The sequence below is a fragment of the Lissotriton vulgaris genome, unplaced genomic scaffold (genome assembly GCF_964263255.1).
Source record: "Lissotriton vulgaris unplaced genomic scaffold, aLisVul1.2 SCAFFOLD_3569, whole genome shotgun sequence".
In the NCBI taxonomy this organism is placed as follows: domain Eukaryota; kingdom Metazoa; phylum Chordata; class Amphibia; order Caudata; family Salamandridae; genus Lissotriton; species Lissotriton vulgaris.
This window is the reverse complement of record NW_028245403.1, coordinates 139,288-153,706: the sequence shown is the minus strand read 5'-3', so window position 1 is coordinate 153,706 and position 14,419 is coordinate 139,288. Positions and strand designations below refer to the sequence as shown.

The 14,419-nt window shown below is 44.5% G+C and overlaps 1 protein-coding gene across 1 annotated transcript; it reads right to left on the bottom strand.

Moving 5' to 3' along the window:
• Positions 1–10,273: 10,273 nt before the first annotated feature.
• Positions 10,274–11,015, bottom strand: LOC147666430 (zinc finger protein 777-like). The gene has a single exon (XM_086949068.1). The coding sequence runs from the start codon at positions 10,940–10,942 to the stop codon at positions 10,274–10,276; it is 669 nt and encodes a 222-aa protein (XP_086805194.1). The 5' UTR covers positions 10,943–11,015.
• Positions 11,016–14,419: the final 3,404 nt, after the last annotated feature.

The following is a 14,419-nucleotide window of genomic DNA, read 5'->3' as shown; positions in this document are numbered from 1 at the left end:
ATTAAGACTGTGTGCCTACTCTGATGGATGGGCCCTGTCATACTAGTCAGATTATGATCACTGATGTTTAACCCATTTCATCATGACCACAGTTAGTTATCTGTAGGGTGTCACACATAATTTTAATCAGACTCATGAACTTGTATGTGTAAATGCGTCCTCTGGCTGTTCTCAATTTTGTCCTGGCAGCCGACTTACGGCCACTCAGTGAAGGGACACAAATCATACATTGACTCTCATGTGCCTATGACACCTATATTATGCATGACCATATCCAATGGACTGACATACAGGCTATTATTGAGTGCTATGGGTCAGGCAGCACCCCACATGGCAGTGGTGCTAGAAATGGTATCATGTACCTAACTAGTTTTTTTAAACAACTGGGTCAATGCACCTCAGTCTTGACCTTCCCAGACTCATGCCCTTTGTGGCCAAGTAGTTCTCCCTGTCCCTTGACAGTTCACTGTATGACATCCTCCAACTTATACATCTGGCACAGTGAGGTCAGTTTGTACCAAGTTCCCTCTTGGCACATCCGGCATCTTTGCTAAGGTCCACATGACATGTAGAATGTAGTAGAACAATGGGCTGTGTCAGTGATCCCTAACCAGATGCTACATAAATATGACCCACTCAGACACAGCAGTGCATGTGTAATGGTGAGGGTACCTTCTGAAGTACACATGTCCCTTCTCACCTCCTTGCAATGCAATGTCTAACCATCTTTCAGACAGAGTGGCAGTTTGACATGCACAGAAGCACCTACTATGCACTGCACTAGCAAAAGCCCACCAGGGACACACACCATCATTTGTTTTGACACACATGGGGGCATATTTACAAGAGAATTACGCAACCCGAGCACCACTTCTTACGACACTCGGGGCTAAGAAACTTTGCATGTCTTAACTCCATCTTGTGAATGTTGTACCCATTGACACAGTTTTCTGCATCAAAGGGGCGTGCAATGGGTGTTGCTGTAGGCGTACCTATGCAACACCCATTGCTTTTTGAAACTGCCCCGATTTACAAGCAATTGTCAACTTCGGGCTGCAACAAAAACAAACACCTTTCAAAAGGAGGCATTAGAGTGGGCCAATGAGGAAAAATACTTTTAATTATACTTGTTTTCTTGCTCTTTCTATGTGTGCTGCATTCTGCAGCACATGTAGAAGGAGCAAAATGCTGCTACTAATGAATTGTAACATTGCGGGGAAGCGATTTGCCATTTCATTGTAAACATGCCCCAGGGTCCTCTGGAGTACATCACTTGCTTTCACCCTCACACCCATTCAGATTTAGTAGATAATAGATATAAGGAGTTTAGGTGGCCACTACCATGACAGCTGAAACCTGTGTGCTCTGACCCTGCATGCCAGGACAGCTGCGTACAATGTAGTTTAATCTAAGCTACTATGCACAAGGCTCTTAAAATATCCCTATGTGTAGGAACTTCCGATGGCCCACAAATCCCCCACCATTCAAGTTGGTTGTTTCTCCTCTGAAAAACCCATTCCTTGCCATGGATTTGCATACGAGGTTAGTGTGCATAGGCCAAGGTGAGACAGAGGGTCCTAGTTCCCAAAAATATGGTGCAGCGCAGCTACGCAAGCCACCTTCCTGCACTGTGATATTAGTAAAGTGCATTGATGCACTGTTTACTACAATATGATGCATCCCTCTGCTTTCCTCTGTGCTAGTGCACAATAAGTAGGCTAGCGACAACGCAGGTACCCTTGCATCATGCATTAACGGTCGGTTGCTGTTTCTGCGCCAGCAGAAAGAACAGGAAGGTGCCGTATCTTGACAATATTGTGACTTTTTGCCCTTTTTTATGTAAGGCAGCACAGGCAGAAGGCTTTCTGCACTGCCCTATGTCAAAATATTATAAATATGCCCAAGAGACTTTCATTTATGTAATGTTTAACTGTAGATGAGCCAGCACATGGGACATGGGACATGGCTTCCTTCACTGCATAACATGACCTAGTTACCCACATTGCCCCTTGTTGCAACTTACCCTGTTGCTGTTGTGGTTCATCATAGCCAGCACTGTCCTGTCCCGCAACTCCTGCCACTGACTCCTCAGGAATGATGACAGCTGACACCCACTCCTCAAAGAGATCCAGCTAGTCTTGGGGCACTGGACTACCACCTTTGGTCTGCATGGCTGCCTTGAAATTGGTTGCCAGTTTCTCGTTTGTTCTGCGCTTGCAATCATGGCTGTGCTCTTTGCAGTCACTCACTGTCCTCTTGACTTCAGCAACACTGTTCACCTTGTCCACTATGGTCTGCCATATGGCCGTTTTCCTTCCCAATCACATTTTGAAGTTGACAAAGATCTGTTGTTGGTACTCCACCACCTCTGTGATCAGAAATTCATTCTCCTTCTCACTGGACTTGCACTTCCTCTTCCTCTGCGACTCAGGCTAGTCATCCTCGCTAATACTGGGGTTCAGGTAAGTGTGCCACGTAGCGGTGTTTAAAAAATGTTTTAATGCTGTGTGCACAAAAGTGATGCTAGGACAGCTAGCATCTATGTTCTAATGCTAATTGGCCAAACAACACTTTTGCAGCATTGGCATCAAATTTCGTAACAACACGGTACACACAACAGAATCAGGTTTTACGACATCTGTTTCCTCCTAACACCATGGTGCGCCATATTGTAAATATTACGTAGGAATCTGTTGTCCCATGGTGGTATTCTTCTTTTGTGTATCACTGCGGCAGCGCAACAATGCGCCCGTTCTTGTAAATATACCCCACAGTCTTGTTAACACACTGGTGGCAATATTAAGATAGATGCTGAAAATGTCCCCACCACAGATACATTGTCTTGCTATAACAATACACAGTTTGTAGTCTAGATCGTGCTTCAGTTTGAGTGATGTAGAGCAGATACATGACAGCGAAACTCAGGTCTCCAATCCCATCCTGGAAGAGTAAACCAGCAGCCTAAAAGTATTTGGAGACTCCATGCTGCTCCTGCTTCAGTGCTTTCACCACCATCCCTCTGTCTGGTAATTCTAGCGCCTTGAGCAGGGTAGGTTCAGTGAGCTCACCCTTAACAGAATAGGAAAGAATATGGTGGTCTCAACAAGGACCTGGTAATGGTCTCTGCCTGAAGGTGTTTCTTCAGTCAAGTTAGACACTGTGGCCATGCCCTTTCCAGTTGTTAGGGACCACAGGCATCATCTCTCTTTCTCTGTGCTGTTCCCACCAAGTTCCTGTTCCACGTCTCGTATTTTCTGCCCTGTGGACAGGTGACACAGGTGGAGAAGAGGGGATGTACTTGCCCTCAATTTCTGCCACCTACCTGCACAGATTCACTCCCAACGTTCATGGCAGCAGGCCCAAGTAGTTCCTACTCGCAATTAAATGTGCCCTATTGTTATTGGATCAAGATGTTTCATTCCACTGTTCCATAGGCCTTCAGCTGGAGGTCAATGAAGGCGCATCTCTTAAACAACACTGAAGTTAAAGATGTGTAGATTATGATATGGGAGTACTGAGTGTCTTTTGTCAGCCTGATGAAACTGGACAATGCTTTAAGTTTCCATGTTCCACATTAAAGAAAAATTATTTTAAAAAAATGTTCTTTTGAAAAGTTGCTAGCCAGTTTTTAACTGGTCACAGTCCCCCATCTCACGGCCTTTGTTGCTTTATTAACTGTCCTCCACCAACGATGCGTTAACCGGCTGTTCTCACACCCTCACCAAGAATGCCTGTTCTGTGTATGCCCCAGGCATCAGAAAAAGAAAAGGGAATAATTCAACCTTTTCTCATGCTGTGCGGCCTGCCAGGTTAAAATGTCATTGTTATGATGTGGTTAGCAAAGTTCAAGGGAACGTGAAAAACAGTCCTTAAAGCCCCTGGCGTGACGTGCTGCCTCGCCCTTTTAGTAGAATTTTTCGAATAGCAGTAAGAGGTAACTTGAGAAAGATCTTAAGAAAAATCACTCTTTCAAAAACAAATCCACACAGTAATTCCTGAGATTATACACTTTGCGAGGTGAACAGTCACGGAGGGCATCTGTGCAGGCACGTTATGATGAGGTGTGATGTGATATTTCCGTATATATATATATTTTATAAAGCACGTGGCCTACCCTTGAGTGAACAAAAGGGATTTCTCAGTGATGGAGTAAGTTGGTACTTTGTTTGTTATGCATGATTTCTTGTGAGTTCTTTTTAGAATAATTTACCTGAGAAACATTTTGGAGGTATATGTGAGACTTAGGGTTGTGCTGTGAACTTGTCGTAATGAGAGTATATAACTCGCTGAAGCATGGTGTGTAGCGCAAAGATGTGTGAGGTATGGTCACCTTGCACGTCTGCCATTATTACCATATGAAGATTACATCTTCTGATGACTAGACGTGTGGATATAAGGAAGAGCGCTGGCTCCAGTCTGGATCAGCAGCGTCAGCAGCGATGCACCGCAAGCACCACCATAAGCACCACAAGCACCACAGAAGTGAGGGTAAAGATCCACCCAAAAGCTGAATTGTCACAGGGTATAACCAGAGACACCACAATAGAGGTCTTTGAGACAACTAGCGCTGGGAGTCATTACTCAAGAATCAAACTGCGGACCCCTACCTATGGGTCTCTGTGTTCAACCCAGAGACGTACCTAGACCTTTGGCCGGCCATGGTGGTCACTTCGTATGCTGCCCAGTGATGGCCACAGGTGAGAGCGGGGGAGCACTGGGGTGTAAGGGGAGGCCGCCGCCCACCTTATCTTGCGACGCCAATGGTCAAACATATATGGGGCAATGGTTAAACATATGCATCTCTGCAGACATGATGGTGGGAGTGTAGGTCCACCCTAGAACGGAGGTGATTCACAGTGAGGACCAGAGGTACAGCAATATTTGAATCATGGCCTGAGACACTAAGGGGTCCATTAGGATGGCAGGCAGATCGCCCCCGCCAGGCCGGCGGTAGCCACCACCGGCCTGGCAGGGGCGCTCCACCCGCCATCTGTGCCGGAATGACCCCCGCCATATTAGTATGGCTGGGGGGTCCGCGGCGGACGGTTAGACCGTCCGCCGCTTTGCAAGGCGACCGGACGGAAAAGGGTTTATATGGTGGCGTGTCTATCAGACACCTCCACCCATATTACAATGGGCATTCCTGAATGCCTTTCCGTGGCGGCAAAGCCGCCACGGAAAGGCATGAGGAGTCTACATCTGGGGGCCCGTTGCGGGCCCCCAGGGACTCCGGGAGTTTGGGGGGTGCACATGGGGGGTACCTATGGTACCCCCCTGCAGTTCCATGCACAACATGGCATGTTGTGCATGGAAGTGGACAGCATGCCTTCCTGGCATTGAGGCGGGCGGTGCTGAGAGCAACGCCCGCCACAATGTTAGGAATGCTGGATGCGCCCGCCACTGTGGCGGGCGCATCCTAATGCCAGACACGAGTCCCCCGCCCTTATGGTGGGCGGTCCCTATCCACGAGGGGATGATGGCCCCTAAGCTCTTTCTTAGACGAATAATTCCTAGCAGGTTTCTTCCTGTGACCTTGAGGGTATGAGAACATCTTATCAGGTGTAGCCTAGACGTCTTCATTTTCAATCTCTACCCTACATTACTGTTTGGAAAACCATTCAGAACCTATGGGCATCCCTTTCACTTATTGGGGGGACAGGAAATATCTTCCATAGCTGGTTTTTGTCTCACAGTACTGGAAACACATCCATGTCATATGTGCTGCTTTACCTTCACATGTGCCATTTCACTTTTTTTGTATTGCTCAACGGTTATTCTTCTATGTATGTATGCATATGGTATTTTATAGCACTATGCAAGGTCAAAGACAACCATAAAGTCAATGAGTGACAGAAGAGGTAGCTAAATTATGGAGAATAATGCATTACGGTTTAGTGTTCTTTGAATAGGTGAATCTTCTACTCTTTCATACATTTTAGAAGCAATACAGGGATGTTTTTCCAGATCATGAGTGCTTTCTCACCAGTAAATCTCTGTATTCTGACTTTCAGACTATATTTATGTCTCCTCTGTTGTCAATAATTATTCTGGAGATCAGTTTGCATTGTCACCAGTACACCCCTTTTTTTCTGAGTTTCTTATGATACTTGTCTTCTCTGTTGTTATTCGTTAGTCTGGTGCTCAGTTTGCATTACCACCAGTGCACCCTTTTTTTCAGATTTTTAAATTATAATTGTCTTGACTGTTTTTTTTTTCATTTTTCTGGTGCTCAGTTTGCATTGTCCCCAGTACATTCCCGTTGGCAATGGCCTTTTTTGCAGGGTTACCCCAAACTTCTTGTTTTCTTCCTCCTTTGTTTTTTACTTTGTTTTAGCTGGTTTTAGGTCTCTGGGCACTTTACCTTTTCTGAGCATGCCAAAGTAAGTAGGTAAGTAAGTAAGTACCGTTTTTGTTTTTAAGCACATGAATGAATGCCAAGGCTTCTTAGTGCTAGGGAGTGCTAATACTAATCAGAAGGGACAGGGAGGCAAGTACCCCCGAAGCAAACAACTAAGTCTTTAAGGATTTTCTGAACAATTCCCTACTAGTTTAGAACCTCAGTATGAATAGCATGGTGTTCCACAACTTAACGGCCAAGTGGACGAAACGAGAAGTCAGTTCCGAATAGTAAGACCTCGGTTTTCTCTGTGTTGAACTTGAGACAGTTTTCCTGCATCCACCCGATGATGTGTGCCATGCAGTTGTCAAACTTCTTTGCCACATCTTCTGACTCAGATGATAATGATAGTGTATGTGCTCTGTGTCTAAAATGCAATGGTGTTTGGTTCCTCCATAATTGGTATATTAGATTTACTAATAACTTCCTAGTACAGTGCACAACATATGCTCAAATGATATTAGTAGGCCTGCAGCACTGATTGTGTCACCCACATTAGTAGCCCTTCAAACATGTCTCAGAGCTACTACAGCTGATCCTGTGTATTCAGTTTTAAACTGCCAAGTCGACATGGCAAATTCACCTACTGGCCAGGCCCAAACCTTCCCTTTTAATGTAGGCCTTAAGTGGCCCTTTGTGCAGGGTGTTGTGTATTTAAAATGTAGGACATTCGCTTTTAAGTTTTAGATATCCTGGTACTGAAAAACTGCTACATTTGTTTTTTACCACAGCAAGGCCTATTTCTCCCATAGGTTAGCATTGGAGCAGCCTTGTAACATTTAACAAGTATAACTTCCAAATTGGGAGCAGATAGAAAGTTGAAATTTGGTGCCTCTGGACTCACAATTTAGAAATACATCTTTTAGTAATGTTGTTTTTCAAAATGCAGGTATAAAAATGTCTTTTTTTAGAAAGTTGGCATTTTCTTACTTTAACCATTCTGTGACTCTCCCTGTCCCATGAATACATGTTTGGGTCAGAGTGGCAGCTGGACTTTGGGAATTTATTCTAGACAGTCATACACAAAGGTAATGGCCCATTACCAGGCTGTTGGCTCTTCCTGAGCTAGAGTAGTGGGAGGAGTTGACACTTGTACCTAAATAGGGCTGTTCCTGTCCCCACACAAAGAGCAGCATGCCCCACTGGAGTGTGTCTAGTGCCAGGGCCGGGAAGGACAAGATCTTGTGTACTACAAAGGCTTTTTTTTGTAGTCTCCCTACTTCAAAGATCTTTCTCGGAAGTCTCCCTACTTCAAAGGCTAAAATGGGTATAAGTACTAGACCTCTGATACCATTAACTCAGAGCATTTCTGAACTGAGGACATTCTGCGAGGAAGAAGAGCTGATGTGCTGCCTGGATGGGCTGTCACTTTGCTGCTTGCTTTGCTTCGCTGGCCTGCTGATTCTTGTCTGGGAGTGAGAGGAGGGGATTTTACTCTCTACACCCTGCTTTCTAAGATTCTCAAGCGCTCGACTGAGCTTGCCTCCTGGTGATGAAGAATTAGAGACATCAAAGATTTCACTTGCATCATGCTAACAGCACCTTGGCTCCTTGGCTATGAGTCCTGATCTGCCAATGGTGCCGAATCCAGTCCTACACCCTTGAATGTGAATTTGGTACTGCAACCAAGAAATCGACGCATCGACCCAAAGCGTAAATTTGGAAGCTGAGTATTCCAGTGTAACTGATGCATTGCTGATGCCTGCACCAATGCCATGAGCGGTACAAAAGGGGGTGGTGATGGACGGAGCATCAGTCAAAAGATCTGGGTTTAATCCATCACCGTTCTTTAGCCCACTCTGCCATCCCAGTTCAGACATGGCTATATGCAAATCAGTCTGACCCTGTGCCTCATGGGAACAGTCCAGCCCGAACTGCCAAGCCATGTCTTCCCTGGACCGGAAACAAGCTTCCGAGGACCGGTTTCTGGCATTCCAGACGTCTTCAGCCCGGCTTGCTTGAATCCAGTGGCAAAGTGAGCAAGGGACTCACGTCTGAGCATACCCTGCCACACTTATGGCAGCCAAAATCGGTACAAAAGGGGGTGGTGATGGACGGAGCATCTGAATCAATCAAACACTCACACCCAGTCAAAAGATCTGGGTTTAATCCATCACCGTTCTTTAGCCCACTCTGCCACCCCAGTTCAGACATGGCTATATGCAAATCAGTCTGACCCTGTGCCTCATGGGAACAGTCCAGCTCGAACTGCCAAGCCATGTCTTCCCTGGACCAGAAACAAGCTTTCGAGGACCGGTTTCTGGCATTCCAGCCGTCTTCAGCCCGGCTTGCTTGAATCCAGTGGCAAAGTGAGCAAGGGACTCACGTCTGAGCATACCCTGCCACACTTATGTCGGCCAAAAGCGGTACAAAAGGGGAACATCACTTGTTTAGTGCGTGATGCAAAAACCTTGACTTTTAACGCAGTCCCGACTTTGCCGCAGCGTCTCTGAAGAACCACCTCTGCGTGATTCTTAGACACTGTGCCACTGACATACGTAGTGCATGTACCAAATCTGATGCATCCCCGGCCCTTCGTGGCTTTCAACTTATGCAATGCCTTCGGCCAAGCTGTTCAACTTTGACGCCGAGCAATCGACACACAGGGCTCTCGATATTAACGCATCTTTGAAACTGTGGTGAGAACCGAGGACTCGCACCCACAACAAATGCATCACCGCCTCTGCGCAATGCATTGTCCTGGAGCTGCAAAGCTTCAACAAGCTTGCACCAACTTCAGGAACCGACGTCTCACCTGCATCTGTAATGCCTCACCTCCTCTGTACGACCCATCATATTTCATTTCCGATGCATCCAAGGTAATGTAAGAATTTGTGCATGACTTCTGTATCTGGCCCGCACTCCATCGTGGTCAGACAGAACATTTGGATTTGTTCCAGTCTGGTGCGATCTGCTAGCCCCAGTGTGGGCTATAGACCACTAAGCACTGCATTTTGATTTAATCTTTAGAAAATTCATATCTTGACTTGTGTATGTTAGTTTTGGTCGTGTTTTACTCAGATAAATATTGGGTACTTTCTAAACTGGAGTGGAGTATTTTTGTGGTGTTTTTACAGTTTCACTGTGTGTGTGCACAAATACTTTATGCATTGCCCCTTTAGTTTAGCCTGACTGCTCTGTGCCAAACTACCACAGGGTGAGCACAGGTAAACCTTTCGTGTGTACTACACTTACCCTGACTACCCTGACTAGAGTATGGGTCCCTACTTGGAGAGGGTGCATACCTCTGCCAACTAGAGAGAGACCTCATTTCAAACAACCCCTATGTCAGATTTTCATATTATATTTGTTTTCTCTGCTGTTATTCATCAGTCTGGTGCTCAGTTTCCATAGTCCCCAGTACACTTCTTTATTTCTGATTGTCATATTATACTTGTCTTCTATGATGTTATTCATTACTCTGGAGTTCAGCTTGCATTGTCCTCAGTACACCCCTTTATTTCAGATTATCATATTATACTTATTTTCTCTATTGTCATTCATTATTCAGATGCTCAGTTTGCATTGTTGCCAGTACACCCCTTTATTTCTGATGTTCATATTATACTTTTCTTCTCTGCTGCTATTCATTATTCTGAAGCTCAGTTTGCCCCAGCACACCACTTTATTTCTGATATTCATATTATTCTTGTCTCTCTGTTGTCATTCATTATTATCTGGAGCTCAGTTTGCATCATCCCCTATACACCCCTTACGTACAGTTCATACTTTCTCAGTAAAACTGTGCATTTGATAAACAACATAGACATCAAAATTGTGCAAGACTGAGTCCACACCCACCTTCAGGATATTTGTAGGTATACTTGTAGAGCGCGATCCTGTCACCCAGAGGGCATCCTGGCGCTTGAAGTTCAGTCAACAACACTTGTCGCTGCTCAGACAATTCTGGGAAAGAGATGCACCTTCTCCCCACATTTGCCTTCTCGAGTTTATTCCCTTGTGAGAGCTCTGTGACACCTGGATCTTGCTTTCCCGTGGTAATGATTTACTGGATGTCTTTTGTTTGGTAAATGGTATAGATGCTTGAACTTTCCTTTGCCTGTTCATAATCCCAACTCCTGTGGTACGGCTGGTGTGCTCACTTGTCTCAGATCCATGATAGTCTGTGGAGTCCAAGTCGGCTTCCTCTTCAGAACTTAGTATATCATGAGGTGAGATGACAATCGGTTCTGGGCTATTTCCTTCAGCTTCTGGCTCATCCTTGAAATGTGTTTCATCCATATTATTATCTACAGATGGAACCTCGGCAGTGATAACTGGACCTGGGGATGGATTAGTGCTGTGACTTCCTTCAGAGTCTTGCTGGCGTGTGGAATACAGCTCTTCCTTGCCCTTGGCTCTTAGCGAGAAGACCGAGATGGCAATTAAAGGGCCAAGTGAGTACAAGGCCTCCTGAATTTCCTTCATCACGTTATTGTACAGCTCCTTCTGCCATTCGTGTAAAAGCTTCCACTCATCGTCCGAGAAACGGGCCGCAACATCATAAAATGTAAATTCTGCCTTCTCTGCTCCGGGCGGGGCCATGGTTCCTCGGCTGGGGGGGGTCCTGTGGGGGGTGAAGCGCGAGCTTTGTGCAGAGGCCTCGCAGGTGCACGAGCAGAGCTCTAGCTAGCTCACAATGCACCATCTGTACCCCTACCCTAGCAAGGTAACAGGTGGTACGTGTAACCTCAGAAAAAGGGCAATCCTGGCTCCCCAAGGAACTTGTGAAAACAGATCTAAAGTGATTTCGTTTGGTGACACATGCATGCACAAAGAGAGACACAAGAAATACTCAAATTGACATTTCATTGCACTGCCATCATCAATAGAAGGAAACAAAACAGCGTAATCAGCATCACAAGAATGGTAAAGAAAATTAACAATTCAACCATTGTGCTGTTATATAGATTATATATATGCATATAAATCCAATTATATTTGTGCTGCTACTTAGCGCTCCCTATCGTAGTGTGCCTAGGGTGGGTGAATCTTTCAGAAGCCATGCAGGGTGAATTAACTCTCCAGTTACCTATGGGTATTTTTTTTGGGTGGTCGGAGTTTATATAGCGCTAACTAGACTTAACGGTATCTGAGCACTTTACATGAGCACAAGTTGCGTGAAAGATGGACCGATTTATTACTTGTAAGGCACAAGGATATTTAGTGATTTGCTCCGAATCACAAGATGTTGATTATCCCTGCCAAGACTTGAACCCAGTTCCTAAACTTTGAGGTCCATCATTCTAGCCGTTAGGCCACATCCTCCATCGATGTGGGTATGTTTCATCAGAGAGCCTGTCTTGGTGTAGAGTTAGGCACCATGCTTCGAAGGAGGTAAACAGGATTCAGCTGGGCTAAAGATAAGTCATGGGGTGTCCTCAACTGTGTCAGTAAAATGCTCCTCTCACTACAGGAGTGATGTCGTTTATTTAACAAACTTCATCCATGTTTCCATGCCAAAGTCCCACTCAGGCTGTTATTAATGATTATATCCAGACAAACCTGTCACCTAGAGACAATAACAAACAACAACATTGTGCACAGTGAACTTTAGTTTCCGAGTGTTTAATGCTCTAATAATATAATATATCTACAGAAATATGTAAATGGAAGCAAAGTTATTTCATGGAACATTATCCCATCAAAGCACAGAAGCAAACTGTGTCAAATGTCAGCGTTCAAGAAAGTATGTCAAGTTTAAATGTGAGCACGTAAAATGGTGTTGTTCTTTCCCGGGCCTAATGTAAACACATCATACACATGACACTCACTCCTTGGACATGAGGCACCTAAAAACCTGCTTAAAAATCAATGGCAAAAATATATATTTAACCTTTTAGCAAATCCTTTAATGATAAAAGTATTGAGCTTCTTGTACAATAAAAGCATAGAGAAAGCCAAATTGTATTAATAACCAATAGACAAAGGCAAATGAAAAGACTATAATCTTAAAAGTAATTTAGTGAATAAAAATGTCCAAATTAAAAAACCTTCACTGCTCAAAACTGCCAGATTTTTAAAATGTTTTGACGAGAAGACAAGCATTGTTGTTTCAAGCTACCACAGACAATTGATCCCTTAGTACCCATCCGGCTCCAGTTCCAGTTCCAGTTCCAGCTCCAGGGAACAATCATGTTTAAATCAAACTCCCTTAGCAGCCACTGAAGGAGTGAAAGTCAGCAGTGCAATCGCAGGGGACGAGCCAGGATCCAAGTCACTATGAGCTGACGCATCCCAGGGAGGCTCATACTATGCATTTTAAAGCAACAGCATTCGCACAGGGCATCTGCACAAGTAAGGTGTGTGTGCTTTGATCAGATATGGGAATAGGGACTGTGGATGGGTTAGAGGCAGTAAAGGTGGTGAAAAGCTGGATTTTAGGATAATTCTGCTGTCAGTGTGGAGGCTAGAGCCTGACTGGATCTCTGTAGGGAAGACATGTCAGAGTGAATGACCTCTAGGAAATATACCATCTGGGTTGGAATGGACCTGGAGGACATACAGCACTGCTGTATGACCCACCGAGATCTGTCTCAGGAGATCAATGGCCTTCACACTCAGAGTAGCAGGGGAAACAGACGCAGGAGCTGAGGTGGATGGCAGGAAGGTGACTCCTCCCCTCTTAGGGGAGCAGCCGTGAAGGTGGAGATGGTGGTGGGGGTGAGGACTCAGATGTAGTGGACACAGGTCCAGGGGGATCAACCACCACCTGGGAGTGCTCACTGTAGTCAGATGATGACAACATTGCTGTGACGTCTGTGAGCTCCTCAGTGGTGCTCCCATCACCCTCTGTGCCACTGGATCACTCTTGCTCACTGGCAACATGAGAACCACTGTGGCCAGCTACTTCTCCAACAGTTGTGGCACTGTCTTCCTTGCTGCCCTGGTCGGATAATGAAAAACAGATTAGAAAATATATTAGTTGAGATGGTGAGATGTGCATGTTACATAGGTTTAATAACAACTCTTCCCACATTGGCGAACATCATAATTTCTACTTGAATGACAACATTTGGTCATTTAGAGTCAATAGCACATTAGAGAAAGCTACAAGACCTGTGCGCACTCTCACATAATGGTGTCAGGAACATAGTTTAATGCAACACCATGTTTATGCTTTTCAACATCTTAACCTCATCTATGTACCAGTTGATGTTTTGTCTCTCACTCCTTATGCCCTCATAGTATACCACCTTTACCTCATGTGATTCAAGCGAGAATGGACCTTCTACTAAGAAATGGAAGAACACTGCAGACTTAGCATACAGCATATAGTGAACTCTCCCAATCCAGAGCTTGTGAGACAGCAGGTGCCCTGCTTCAGTTAACATAGTTTGATGAGTCAACGTCAAGATATAGGAGTCATGGAATAGGCTATTTCACATGGATAAATGTATAAGGCCTGGTATTGTGAGTTACCAGGACACCAGTACGCACTACTTAAATGCATTTTTTTGACGTTAATACATTCTTTTTATTCAAACAAGCAATAATTAAACTATTGTTTTTGTTCACTTTGATATTTCCATTAAAAAGAACATTACACTCTACTTTCACAGAAATGCAAACATATTACATTGTTCGTACAACTCAAATCATAACGGTTAATCTACACCCAATGCATTTCGGGGCAGGTGCCCCTTCGTCAGGGGTCTGTGTATAGAAAAGGAAAAAAGGAAGAAAAGAAAAAAGAAATCTCATTACTCTTGATGCAGGAAAAAACTGAATTCTTGAATACTAATTTTCTGTGTTCAAATGGTTTCTTACCACGAGTATGCTGGAATAGTAAATTCCAATATAACTGCATGAATTTGAGTAACCTGGATGAGGGAAAACGATATTGGGTTCGTTTTTAGTATACCCATTAAATAAAATAGATATCGACTACTCCCTGATATTATGGGACTATTACCTGTATAATTATCTGTGAGAAAATCTGAAAAAAAGGGAAACGAAGGAAAACGAAGGAAAAAACGTGAATCAGAAATACTCAAACCTTTTCTACATGCTCGTGAAAAA